At 33.9% G+C, this 15,179-nt stretch overlaps 1 protein-coding gene across 1 annotated transcript; it reads left to right on the forward strand.

Annotated features, from left to right (window-relative positions):
* Positions 1–13,593: 13,593 nt before the first annotated feature.
* LOC105206319 lies at positions 13,594–14,202 on the forward strand. The gene has a single exon (XM_011175824.2). The coding sequence runs from the start codon at positions 13,594–13,596 to the stop codon at positions 14,200–14,202; it is 609 nt and encodes a 202-aa protein (XP_011174126.2).
* Positions 14,203–15,179: the final 977 nt, after the last annotated feature.

Below are 15,179 nucleotides of genomic sequence, written 5' to 3' on the forward strand. Positions count from 1 at the left end.
TATAAATAAACAACATTTTCACGAGTGATGCAAGGTCAACAATGAGCAAAAAGAAGTACAGTTCATAATTCATTTTACATTAACGGTAGAGAGAGTGGAAAATGTAAGGCAAACAATCTGGTAACGCGAAGCCACAGATAGTATTAACGGTAGAAATTTCATTTCGATTATGATTACGTCAAATTTACCGAATCAAACACGGAATACACCGTAGAATTCAAATTTCAACTTGTATAACAGGCCATTTATTCGACCAGATACGGAATCCACCGTAGAAATCTCTGTTCTGATTGTAATTATTAGTATTATTCGTACCGTATACAATAGCAAAATCCATTCATGTAACACTTTGAATCCTGGTAAGTTTATTTGTTGTTGCGCTTGCAAAGCCCATCACGAAATATCGTAAATAATTCCTTTTCAATCGTTTCAATAAAGGACCCCGCACAAAAGGATTCTTGGTCTTTGGTGAAATTCACTCAAACACAAAGCTCAAAAATGGCTAGTTTTTTTTATACGTACACATGAAAATATTTTATATGTATTTTTGCCCATGCATGTGTGTGTATGTTAAGAAGGTGAGGGGAGAGAAGTACGCTACTATTTAGCTTTAAAAGTTAAATAGTAGCATACTACTAATATTATTGCATATTAATGGATAACTATTAATATTATTACATATTAAATAATATTACATTGTATTGTTAAATTAAATAACATGAGCACGAGTTTTCCAGAAAATTCATCAACCATACTAATGGAAAAAATTGTAATGAGTAATCAAACATAAGAAAAAAAGAACTCATGAGTTATGTTTCCTGACTTAACGATACAATGTAATATTATTTAACCAAATCACCTGAAGTATTAAATAGTACATTTTAGAAGATATCCTGGAGAAAATCTTCCAGACTTGGGACTAGTTAGACCTTTGTGATTCATGAAGAAGTGCAACTAACGATGCTAATGGCAGCCGCGAGCTTTGGCAACGTCTATCCATTAAAATTCCCTCAAGCCACCTCGGCCGATCAGGAATGGCTGGCATGATGCCAGACTTTGAACTTTACGCCACTCCCGTGTTAAGGAGCGCGTTACCCAGCGTAACCAACTTACTGGGTTGGGAGATGAGCTTGGGATCGCACGACCACCGACATCCCGCCCCCTGAGCGGAGCGACATCCCGGAGGCTAAATACGACCATCGGGGATTTAGCTGAGATACGTCAGTCCTCATTCATCTCCAAAAAACATGGAGCAACGTGCCACCGCGTACGTTTCCATTCATGCTAAGAAATATGACAGGGACCTTCTTCATTTAGAATAAATCAACTGAATAGAAGGTGCCCCTAACAGCTGGGGAGGCCCAAACGCCGTATCACACCCAGAACCTCCCAGTCCGAGAGGGCTGTCCTAGCCCACGGACTATTGATATAAACAAATTTACTTTTATTTTATAAAAATATATATATTTTTACTTAATTTTGCAATTATATTTTGTAGTGTTATCTATAGTCGCCAGTGATAAAAATAATAAATAATCCCAAAGGTCGACAAACTGACAAATGTTTATTGAAACTTTTCAACCTAAGATTTAGGTCCTCTTCAGGTAAATCGGTTAAAAAATATTACATTGTACCGTTAAATCAGAAAACATAACCGTCATAAGTTCTTTTACTTTTTTCTATAAATAAATTTTCTAGAAAGAATTCATCTATTCATCTGAAATCATAACATATTATTATAACGACAATGCTTCCTGATTTAACGATACAACGTAATATTATTTAATATTAAATATTAATGTACATTTAGAGTAAGTGAAAACACATTACTCTCCCCCGTCATCCCGTCGCATACGCAAATATACATGTATAGAAATACATATACATACAAAATATTCTTGTATGAATTACATATTATCATCTATAGTCTCTTTATTACAAAACTTGATTTGGAGCGTTACTAAAATAATCGTGATATACCCTATTTTAAATATTTGTAACAAAAAACTAGCTATTTTTTTAGCTTTGTGCTTAAATAAACTTTTGATCAGTGAGACAAAAACTATAACATACTAAAGTTTTAACTTTAGATTAAGAGAGACGCAATCATTCACGATATCAATATTACACGATGGCTTTGTAAGCGCAACAATTAAATTCACTAGGGTTTAATGTGTCACACAATGGGTGAGAAGATTTAAGCTCGCACATAAAATTGTAGAAAAATTACAAATTTAAGGATTATGACTATAAGTAATATGCACAAGTACAAAATGAAGTACAAAATTGAGTTCAATAAACTTCACAAAGATATTTCTGTAGAATCAAGAATATTCAGAAAAATCTTCTCATCGTTTAGACAAAGTAAAATAACGAATAAAGGAAAGTGGGATAAATCGGACCTAGCTGCAGTTTTTGCTCTCTGTAAGGTGTTATTATATAATTAGAGTTGAAATCAATAAAATTTAATTATTCCAAGTTTGATGACTCATAATATTTTACTAATTTAACATTTCTAGGACCAAATTTGATCGGTCGATTACCAGTGCTACAAACAGGTTGCAATTTCGACGTAAAAATTTGATTTAGGCACGAATCCTTTCAAACTTTGGAACAATTTTTACAATAAATCGCAAAAGAGATCACAAAATAATTAATATTTTTAATTTTACACTCTTTAATTATCTTAAATCAATTATCTTTTAAATTTTTAACACCTTTTAAATAATGATTTACAAGGATTTTCTTTTCTTAAAAAATTTTCGCACGATGGCTGAAAATACATATTCGCGTCTATATTCTGTGAATGATGTAACAGAACTGTCAAATTGCTGTCACATGTTCGGTGTTTTATAAGGACTTTACATTACAAATGGCACGCAAATTTGCTTAACCGTATTCATTTAAATTAAAAAGATACAATTTGGAACACGGTCCGATTTACCCCTCTCTCCCCTATCCGTTATTTCACTTCGTCTAAACGATGAGAAGATTTTTCTATTCTTGATTCTACAGAAATATCTTTGTGAAGTTTATTCAACTATTATACTTCATCTACACATTTACATCTGTTAGAAGAAAGTTTTTCAGTGCATTTCGTGTTTGATATTTTCTGTGAGTAATTATTTTTGAAATTCGCGTAACTGTCGATAGCCAAAAAATTGTATCTTAGTAAAAGCGGCCAAATGCACTTATCTGATATTTATACAAACACAAGTATATGATATTAATACGAATTATATTTATACAAATTATGTAAATTATACAAATTTAAAATTCGTGTATGTGAAGTATGTAAATTCGATTCGCAACCTGTCACAGTACGTCACTTTCTTCTATGTACGTTTTCTTGCTTTTATGTACAATAAAGATTCTTAAATTAATTTAATTATCTTCCAAAGAATCGAATTGAATAAAAATTTCTGCGTCGCGACATTTTGAGAGATTTTTCCGATCAGCAGCTCGCAATTTTTCCGGTCGAATCAATAAATTAAATTCTCAAGTCAAAAACTATTCAGATTCGTGCATTATTCTAGGTCGTTTTCAGCTACAAATTTATTTAAAGGGTAACACCACTTTTGAGGTTTAAAAAAATCGAATTTTTCTTGCTTAAATCATTAGTTTATACTTATAAAAATATGCTGTAAGTAGTTTTAAAACAAAATTCAAACTGTATTATAGTGTTTGAGCTGATTAAATGAATCGTCTTTATGTGTCTAGCGAGCAGCTGCAAGCGATTTGGAGCGGCCCCGTCTTCTTTATGCTCCGTAGATATTCGGACCTTATTTATGTACCAAAAATAGACCTTTGACTAACACAATATAGATGTTATTACTTGTACTATATCAGTAAATAATTTTGGAAACGTCGGTTTCTGCGTTTATGTGACGCCATTAGTTTTTCTGTGTTTATGCAACAAACTTAACTGTTTGCTATTATAATGATGGCTATAACAGTTTAATGAAAATTTTGCAAGTCTGAAACCACATGGTGGGCACTACTTATCATTATTATTGCCAAAAATTGGATGCGCGGCGCGTCGTACTTGCCGTGCGGAGTCTCACCCAAGAAGCAAAAGAGACCAGAATATCATTATTAGCAACAAGAAAGGAATATAATGAGGCTGCTAAACTCGTGGAAGGACAGCTTTATGGGGCAGGCATCGCAGATTAGAGATAAATTAAAAATTTTCAACTTTATACACAAAAAATCAGTTACCAAAACTTTAAACGCGTTTTTCTCAAAACACAGTTTTTCAAATTTGCGTGCAACGTCACTCTTACAATTTTTATCCGATTAACTTGAAATTTTAACACGATCTTTTTGTAACTATTCTACAGGAAAGTACATAGGTCTTTTGCAAAATGTTGAAAACTCTTTTTGTAATCAGCATTTTTTAAACAAATTTTTAGGTAAAAAATGCACTTTTTTCTATAAATAGCTGCCATTTTGATAAAAATTAATATTTTTAAAAATCCCTACATACTTCCTTAGTTTTAAATATGTAAATAATGTAGATTTTTTTTTGTTTGGTCCCAACATAAACCATGTCGCAGAAAACTTGCACGCAAAAATTCATCTTTAAGAAAAGACGATTTCGTAAATGGGCCAGTACGCCACCATTTTGTGCATGAAAGAAAATTAAAAAAATATTTTTTTACTCGTCAATATATGTACAATAAAGCGCTCTAAGCTTTTTTAATATAAAGTTATTCATTTACCGACAATAAATTCCCAAACTTAGGTATCATTTTAGGGGGTGTTACCCCTTAACTGTATTATGTGCACTAAAGCGACAGGTTGACATCGTTCAAAGATTTTTGTGTCAAAATTTAATAATTGCAATACTTTTGAACAAACGCACGAAAATTTATATAATAAAAAATTAATATCATTGTTTTATACATGTAAATAATTATATGTTAAAATTAAATATTTTTTTACCTCAACATAGACACGACAGAAAGGATATTGGGTAAATAAATCGTGATTTTAAACATATATTTCATAGTGTAATTAAAGATTATTACCATTACATTAAAAAAAAAGAATCGTCCACCGGATTTCCCGCTTGTCCTAATCTTGACTGCCTATTATATTGTGGACCCTATTATTCCAACAGCAGTTTTCAAAAAATCATCTCACCAGACGAAGTGATATAACAGATATTAAGTAATTATTAAATAACTATTGTCCTTAAAATACATTTACGTCTGATAAAAGAAATTTGTTCAGTGTATTTCGTATTTCATATTTGTGAGTAATTATTTTTGAAATTCGCGTAACAGTCGACAGCCAAAAAATTGTAAGTATCTCAACAAATTCGGTCAAATACTCATTACACTTATGTATCTGACATTTGTACAAATTGTATAAATTTTATAATTATATAATTCAAAACATGTATGTGCTCTATTTGTAAACTTTGTTAGGAAACTTTTGTAAAATAAATACACCTTATTACCGCTCACTAAACGATCGTTTACACCTGAATTTATTACTTTGCATTCCACAAACTTATTATTCGTTCAGAGTAAAAATTATATTACACGAATATTGACATTATAACCGAATTTAGAAAATAATAGTATATCTATAAAAGAAGTAATGCATGATTTTTCATATTTACTCAGTTAAATTCTTTTGATTTTTGAATATCAAGAATTCATAGATTAATATTGTTTCATAGATTAATATCCTAAAGAGTACAAAGCACCTATATATTAGGGAACATTGGAAGGATAAAGCAACACTGAAGAACGACGTAAAAATAATCATGAGAAACAAACGCTAAGATAGGGAAAGAAGAGTATGTAAGAATCATAGAAAAACACTCACTGCATAAGAACACAAATGAGAACGGCGAACTACTGATAAGCTTTGCGACCATCAAAAAAGACATATCACCGCATATAAGTCGATAGATACTGGAGTTGTCAAAAAACGATTATTTGACGGAACACAGATCAGATACTAAAATAAGACATGTAAATGCTTTAAGTAGACTGTTAGGAGAAAATTTAGTTCTAGAAGATAATTCTTGTAAATTAAATCTTGCTGTCAGTTAAAATCAAGATAATAAGTTGTAAGCTAAAAAAAATTTTTGCAAAATTCTGATAATGTTCAGACGCTATTTCTAACAATCGTAATTTTTGTAAACAGACTTAAGCAGAATTTCATGCATTATTTAGGGAAGCTTTGTGTTCAGCAAAACAATAACATCGAATCAGTATTCGCAAACTACATAATCGAGAGCGTCAGACAAAAAAAGCCAAAAATTTTTGGAAAAACAGTGAAGAACAGAAGGAGAAATCGAAGAACCCAATGTAAATTGAATATAATCCGGTGTACCCACATTTTTTCGCGATATTAATAAAACCATGATTATAAATATTTAACAAAAAATTAATGTAAGCCTTACGTCCGACGACAATATCAATAAATTTTTCAAAATATCAAGTAAAAAAGTTATTTGTAAACTACATCACAATTAGACTGCCGGGACAACTACTGTTGTTCCGTATCTTAATTTTTCAAAAAATTACAACTCTTTTACCTATCGCAGAAATCACTGTCTCCAAATATTCTTCATCTAGCAATATAATATGTCCGTTATCTTCTTCCGGTGACTTCAATTTTACTTTACCAACAAAACTGTCTATTCCAACTGATTGAACGACACCTTAAGCTTTATAATATTTTTCGTCCAAACTCTTCGTGGTTACCTTAACCATTAAACCTTTCCTGAGCCAACCTTCAATCGCAGGAGAATTATTGTCACTTTTTAATTTCTTGATTGACTTTGTTTCATCATCATTAGATCTTTTCGGTTTTTCGTTTTCTTTACTAATTGATTTATTTGAAACCGATTTACTCTCATCATCTTCACTCTTTACTTCTCTTGTTTTATTTCAAGTACTAGGTTGCAGCCTAGTTTAGTTTAGATTTTTTTCCCAAGACAGTCATATTTAGGCTTACCCAGTTGTAGCCCGTAAAATACTCATTGTCAGTTTGGATTTTACTTTTATTCCAAGATAATTATACTTAAAAAGTATCTTTAAATAAAAATTTCTTTTAAAAATAAGCAAAATTTAATTAAATCATTTTGTAAATCTAAAAAAATTATTTTTTACAAAGAAAAAATTACTTTTCGTTTTAACATATTAAAGCTCACAATCAGACCAGCAAAGATGATTAAAAAATAACAATTTTAAATAAGTCCGGAATGTAAAAAAACATTATTGACATAAAAAACACGTTGCAAAAATTAATCTTGCAACTTATTTATTTATAACAATTCAGAAACGTCGTACCTGTTTTTTTAGTAATTTTTCCCGTAGAATCGATTGGCGCAATCAGTTTTCCTCTACAGTCAATTTTTAATAATTTGTTTATAACAATTAGTTCCAAAATCGATTTTTGCAACATGCTTTTTACATTAATGTTTATTCATACTCCAGCACTATTTCCAATTGTTTGACTATCTTTATTTTTTGACTGTCTTTACTGATTTGAGCGTAGGCAAAAATAAATTTAATTATTTATATAGTTTATATAGTTCATTTTTAAAATATCTAAAGGTAAAATATCTAAAATTAAACAATCAAAGGGCTAGTGTTCGCGCAATACTCAACAAGCAAGTTTCTTCCTGTTCAAATCAGTTTTAGTTCAAATATAACTTTTTATTAACAATATTACAAATGTACGATTAGCTCAGTGTCAACGTATTAGATTATGGTTCCGAAGATCTTGGGTTCAAATCTAGGCAACGCGTTATTCAAAAATAATGCACGCAATTGTGATTAATGAAATAAAATCTTATATGCGAAACAGTAAATGCAGATAAGCTATAAGGATAGTAAAATCTGTTTAAAAAAACTAAAAAAAAAAAATTTTTTTTATTTTTAAAACTAAAAGAAAAATGGGCTCAGACTCAAACTTTTGTATTGGCCCAAGTTTGAAAACCAATACAGACTCTAAAAAAAAAGCGTGACAATCCAAAGTTGGACCAAGATAGGTGTCCTAACTTGGGCCTCAAATAAAGTAAGGAAAGCTAACCTGGCCCAGTTTACAACCTAGACAGAATTTCCACAAGAAAAGTGTAATACTTATGGGATTGATTGTATTAAACGCGGCATTTTTAATATGAAATTATTCTTTACAGGTTTAGTTAGACATTGCAATGGAAGAGAAACTAACAAGAACTTATCCTTATTGCTTTAAATTTCATAAATTTAAACCTAATAAATTTTCAAAACCTATTAAAAACGTAGAGCCATCAATATGCTTATATTTTTATGTTTAATTCAATTCCTAGAGAAAGCGTGGGAACTATAACCGCTTGTCTCCGCGTCAGTTCTTCGCCAGACTCCTTCGCATACGGAAGCGCCATTTTTCAAATGTTTTTCAATTCCAAAACCACGTGGTGCGCGATTCTACTATTTCCAATTTCATTTCTAGAATTGTAAGTAATCCCTCAGTATAATCTCGTCATCTCTACATTCTACTAACTCATAATTAAATTAGCTAATTCCTTATCAAACTTAATTTTATCGTGAATCAATCTTCCTATTGTTTTGTCAATCCTCGTTCTAATTGGCTAGCTTGTAGAGTTAATTGCGTTCTAAATAATTAGAACGCTACTAAGCCATATCGACGTAACTTCCAATATCGTTTAAATAAATAATTGTAACTTTAACTAAACAATAATATTAATATTTAGAATAAATTATATTTCATATAACAGAAAGCATCTTCCCCTCATTTTCCTTGATCCCCTGTACAAGTCTGGCGATGCGTAATTAGTAAATCGGGTGCGCGATTTTAACTCAAGTGTAAAATCTCTCCAACATTATCGTCCGACCTCACGTTCATCCCGACACAAGGCCTACACGAATGAAGGACGGAAACGCAGTCCCCCAGAGACGCTACCGCAAACTGCAAAAGATTTTCATGAAGGTAAGAAAATTAATTTCTTCCATCAAAAAGTTTGGTTACCAAAACGAGCGATAGAAACTTTCCAATTTCCTACATCGTGCCGAAGGACGACCCACCAAAAAAACGTCGCGCCACCCGTAATAAAAAAAGGGTTGTTGACCATAAAACAAAAATACAGGTCAGGCTCTCGAACTCTTAACACGAAACACGTGCATTTTTGCCTGCCCACGCTTGGATCCGGTCGTACAGTTCAAAGTTTAACTCTACAATTTCCATAATGCCGAACAATAAAGATGAGACCTGACGCTCTTTACACATTAGACATCGGGTCCCCGCCAATCTTGCATGACCTCCGCAATACTGTTACAGGGTGAATTCCACACGCTGTGCCATTTCTAACATTTATCAAGATCGCGTTGATTATAACCAGTACGTTTATACCAAGTGTTTCATGCTAGGAGCCGTAATCCGGAATCGTTATGTTCATAAGCAAAAGCATTATATACATTTAGGCAATTCTTCTCTTTACAAAGAGTGTCACCTCTGTGGTACCACCCTTGCTGTGGTAAGGCCTATTTGCGACTGTCGTTTTTGCCCTGGAATGCTTTCCGATTTCTTAAATCATATCAGCAAAACGAGCAAAAACCCTTATAAAAAAGAAGACGCCACAATAATTGTGTTTCGCCAAAGGACAATCCCCTATACCCAGCATCATGATCAGAATAAGGTTTAAATTTTGCCGGAAGTAGCGCGCCAAGCCTGGTTGATAAGGCAAGGACTGCACCTTTCACTCCATTCAACTCCGATCGGTTTTCTCTCTAGCGCTTTATGCACTTAAAGTCCAGCGGACTCCGAGTCCGTTCAACAGCAAACCGCCGTGACGTGACAGTATACTTTTGTTTCGTACAATAAATATGGCGTAAGAGATCAATCAACTGACATCTTTCTGTCATCAGTTCCACCTTTTCTTATCAGTCAGTCGATATCAAATATCCTATTCAAGAATGATCGAGAATTACTAGTGTTTCAAGAAATGATTCAACAAGAAATAATTTCACGATAAGTAATTCTGATAAGTCTATAAGTAATGCTGATAGTATATTTACATTTACTGTCACCATGCCAAATACTGATTTAAATACAATAATTTATAAAACATACAGACAAAAAGATAAAAGTTGATCTCCTTCAACGCGACAATATACAGTATTACAGCCTGGTACGTGGCAATAACTATTTACTAAAAAAATTTGGAAATGTGCAAAACTATCATGTTTAAAATCAACCCACAACAACTTTCTGTTGATGAGAGAGACCTTTTAATTATCGCCGAATCAAGAGAATTTTCCATAACCAAATCAATTCTACTGCAGCTTAGGATGCTTAATGTCGTTCAAACAATAATTAAAGAACGACTGTATCCATTGTTTCCAGATCTTCCTGCATCTGTGGTGAATGGGCATGGTGGATTTTACGACGCTATAGAAGCAATCACAACCTGTATAAGGAAATTCCTTGTTTAGGAATCCTCAATCAGGCCATGCGTGCTGCCGTAAGCGTCGCACCCTCAGATCCGTATCGTTCGGATCTCCAAGAAGAAGGGACCTAACGACAACCTATTAGGTTTTCTACCTTTAGGAAATCGTTGTAATGAAGCCAAGAATATGGCATATTCTGCTAAAATAACAGCAGACGTCTTCCCGGAAGCTCCACGCAGGCTTTAATATAAAGCTGGATTTGATCTCAGCTCAAATCGCACAAAGTCCTTCAGAACCACAACGATTTCAGTAGCTTCGATTGCCGAAAATGGATCTGTTGGACCATTTTAAACGATATAAATTAATAGAGAATCAAGATACATGTATGGTACATGCAAATATGGCTTACAAATAAAGTGTATTATTAATAACACAAATAGACAAATTACAGAAATAAAATGCAAGTTTATTAAAAAAAAGAAAGGCGCTGTGGAAAGCTATATTTAAGCAATCCTGTTAAACAGTTGTCAATAAATTAGAACGATGTCACACTGCTGGCCGCCACAGGTCAACTCACAAAGCAAGCAAGGAAGTAGATCGATCATGAAAAGAGTCCCATGCTAGCTTACTGGAAAGCGTTCAAAAAAGGAATTCTTAAATGTTTCGAGCGAAGGACACTCTATTATCTAGCTATCAGAAAGATAGAAGCCAGAAGGTAGAACCATATAAAAGAATAGTTTCATGAGTACGTGACAGATAAACTTGCGCTTATGTACCAACTCGAGCTTACCGAAAAGTGTAATAAAATATTTGAGTTAAAATAGCAAAAAAGTTAATGCAAGGTCAAAATAATATTGAATCCTTATTTATTTGATGCAAATGTTTTACGAGTTGCCAAATACAAGATTAAAGAAAAAAATTATTTTGATAAAAATCCAATAAAAGCTTTGAAAATTATGAAATTAGATCCATTAAAGAATACTATTCATAATATAATCTTAAATCCATTCTTTGTACATTATTGGTCTAATTATTAATTGGATGTACATAGAACATATACATTACATGAGACAGCTAGTATTTATATTGACTCAACGGAAAGTACTAAAAAAAAAAAAAAAACTAAAAGACCTGACAAATCAAAAACAGGACATATATTTTTATATAATTGTGACATTAATTCTGATAAAAGTGGTAATTTTTCAGTAAAACAAATGTTGTCTGAAAAACACAATACAAATGTTATTCATTATTGGCTAATTGAATGATCCGACGCACCACGACCACGTCTAGTTGTATGAGCTTTTCATGTACATTATTAACGCAGTACGAAGTTTTACTAATTACAAATGTCATAAATGGATAATATCGATGATATGACTTGAAAGCGATGATACAACCGCTGCCCCTTTCACCGCTGCCGCCTCCGCCACCACTAATATGCACAAGTACAAAATGAAGTACAAAAATGAAACTTATTTGTCAAATAAACTTCACAAAGATATTTCTGTAGAATCAAGAATATTTAGAAAAATCATCTCACTATTTAAACAAAATAAAGTAACAAATAACTATTATTGTACTTAATCGACACATTTACGTCTGTTATTTTCTGAGTGTATTTTGTGTTTAATATTTTTCGTGAGTAATTATTTTTAAAATTTGCGTAACTAGTTGTTGATAGTCAAAAAATTATAACCGTTGCGTGGGATGCGTCCTTTTTGCGCGTACGCGGACTCAGAGAATTATTCGGCGCTTTGTGCTTGATTTTGCTGTCCGGCGAATGATCGTCCGGACAACAGCGTAGGATGGTGAGCGCTCTAGGGGGTGATCCTGAAGCGATTTGTTACAAATTGATACATAGTTTTCTCTTCATTTTAGAAAACAGTAAAAAGGAATATATAAATAAGAATCCTGAATGTTGGTATCAAACAATTGATACTATAATTTTGATATTTACATATATTTAAAGTTTTGAAAGAAGACACATGAGTGCTACGAGTATAAAATATCTCCCATTGTTTAAAATAACCGCGCTTTGACGCTTTATCGGTACGAGGCACTCTTAACTGCATTTGGGCTCTCTAGGAGCGCTTCGTTCGCCTCGGCCGTAAAAAAGAGGAAAGAATCTTGGCTATTGACACGTGTTGGTCCTTTTACCCCCACTCTCCCTTCCGCTTTCGTGAATTGAAACGGCTGGCGGACCGAACACGTTCTCGCTCGTTCTCTTTGCCATGCGGTCTCTCCTTGAGTAAACATTATCTCGTTTGTGCTCTCACGCAAACTCGAGGAGAGAATCAGAAACTCCTCGTTGTACAACACCAAAGGCTAAGACTCAATTCTCGAGCTCGAGACGGCTTGGTGCAACTGCGATTTTCCTGGCGATTGTGGTTTCTCAGGTCAGTGTTCGTCTGAAGATTTCAGGGATCTTACAGACACCTTTTGCCTTTTCCATCATTCGTCTTAAGATCTTTCGTATCTTAGAGACATCTGTTATTCCTTCGGGAAACGCTCGTCTAAGGGTCAGCAGGATTTTATAGACACCCTCTTTTGCCAAAACCGTACATCTTAAGATCTAATAAAGCGAAGCAATTGAAACTCTCGTTAATAGAAAGTTCTTGTTGCTTTGTCAATATTCTCGTACGGGTCAGGCCTCATTGTTCAGGTAACGAAATTCTCGAGCCGCCCGTAGAGTCGAGTGACTAATTCTCTTTATCTCTCTCTCTTTCTTTTTATCCTGGTCACTCGCTCGCTCTCTCTCTCTCTCTCGCTCTTTATTTAGTTAGGAAACATCACTCTCTATCTCAAGTTCACACATCTGTCCCTTGCTGCATGCAATTGAAAGGAGCTCTGTCTATCTCTCTTTCTTCCTTTCCTTCACAAGTTCGGAACTCTCTCACAGTCTCTATTTTAAATTCAGGCGTTCGTGAATTACATTTTTTTTTTCTTCTTTCTTTTCTTTATTTTCTTTCAGCCTTTATCATTAACAAAACTTTCGCCATATTCTAATCATTTATACTTTGAGAATTAGTATTTATTTGTTTCCAAATAAATTATTGTTATTTGCCTTACTGTATCTCTTTTCTTTCGCCGCTGCCTATCCTCGAAATAATTTCTACGTTTTATAAGATTCAAACATTTTGGTCCTTCGAGCCGGATACGGCACGCGGTCGGAAAGATGAGACTCAATCACATTGAAGCTCGTTTAGAGCAACAACTTAATTTAAAGGACATTATTTCAAATTCAGTTGAAAATCTCGTAAAAATCGGTCTTTCAAATGTAACGCCTCAACGCATAAGAGCTCGTTTGACCGCTCTTCATGAGACTTGGGAGAAGTTTTCCGTCGTTAACGACGCTATTAATATAGCAATTACGAAATTAAACTCAGACGATAGATTGCAACTACGACAAGACCCATATTTTTCTGAAAGCATTTACTTAACAACGTACGAATTGTATCTTGAGGCAGTAGAGAAAATGAACTCAATGATCGAGCATGATTCTGAAAGCCTCACTGAAATACCTTCACTTCCGGCCAATTCTCGGAATTCAAGTATTCCAGTTTTCTTTCAACATGCTCGCCTTCCGCGCATCGATATCCCAAAGTTCAACGGTTCACCTTCCGACTGGCTCTCTTTCAAAGACCTATTCAATTCTCTCATTTTGGCCAATCCTACACTAAGCTCAGTCGAGAAACTGCAATATCTCAAAACAAGTTTAGTTGGATCTGCCTCTCACTTATTAAAAAATACCGCGCTCAACGCTGATAACTTTCAAAAAGCATAGGACGCACTAGTTTCCTTCTACGAGAACAAGCGCCTTCTTGTACACTCTGCTTTACACTCATTACTTACACTCAAACGCATGACAAAAGAATCTGCTGCGGAATTAGAACAGCTCTATACAAATATAACGCAAATTTATCGCACGCTTGAGACCTTAAAGAGACCGGTCCATACGTGGGACGATGTTTTTGTCTTCATTGCAGTACAGCGCCTTGATTCAGAATCGGTCAAAGCTTGGGAGCATCAGTTAGGCTCTTCCAAGGAGCCGCCTACTTGGAATCAATTCAATGAATTTTTAATCTCACGACTTCTGTCTCTTCAAGCATTTGAGAAATCTCGAACCGGAAAATCTGCCACCTCTTCACATCCGACTACTGCAAAATCTCATTTTCAAGGAAAGGTTAAACATACTCACTCAACTAAACCAAGCTCCTGTTTTTTATGTTCTTCTAATCATTACATTGCAAATTGCCCGAAATATACTTCTAAATCTGTACAACAACGACTTGCTATTATTAAGCAGAACCAACTCTGTTATAATTGTCTTGGACAACATAAAGTGTCAGCTTGTCGTAATACCAAGCGCTGTACTAAATGCGGACAGAAACATCACACGACCACTCATCAAAGCAATAATTCTACACTTAACACTTCCAAAATTACACTCCTGCAACTCCTGCAACATCTTCCGAAACAACATCAACAGAAAATCATGTGCTCCATTCAGCCAATCACTCAATGCGACCGTTTTGCTAGCGACCGCTCAGGTATCAGTTGCCAAAAGGAATGGCGATACTATCCAGGCTCGAGCATTGGTAGATCAGGGCTCTGAAATCTCATTAATATCAGAGCGTCTTGCCCAAATGCTTCATCTTCCACGACGTCATTCTTCGATCTCGTTAATCGGAGTTGGTGGTACTCAGGCAAATCAAACTAAAGGTTTTATTCAGCTCACAATAAAGGCTCATTTTGATCCTC

Source organism: Solenopsis invicta, chromosome 8 (genome assembly GCF_016802725.1).
Source record: "Solenopsis invicta isolate M01_SB chromosome 8, UNIL_Sinv_3.0, whole genome shotgun sequence".
NCBI classification, from domain to species: domain Eukaryota; kingdom Metazoa; phylum Arthropoda; class Insecta; order Hymenoptera; family Formicidae; genus Solenopsis; species Solenopsis invicta.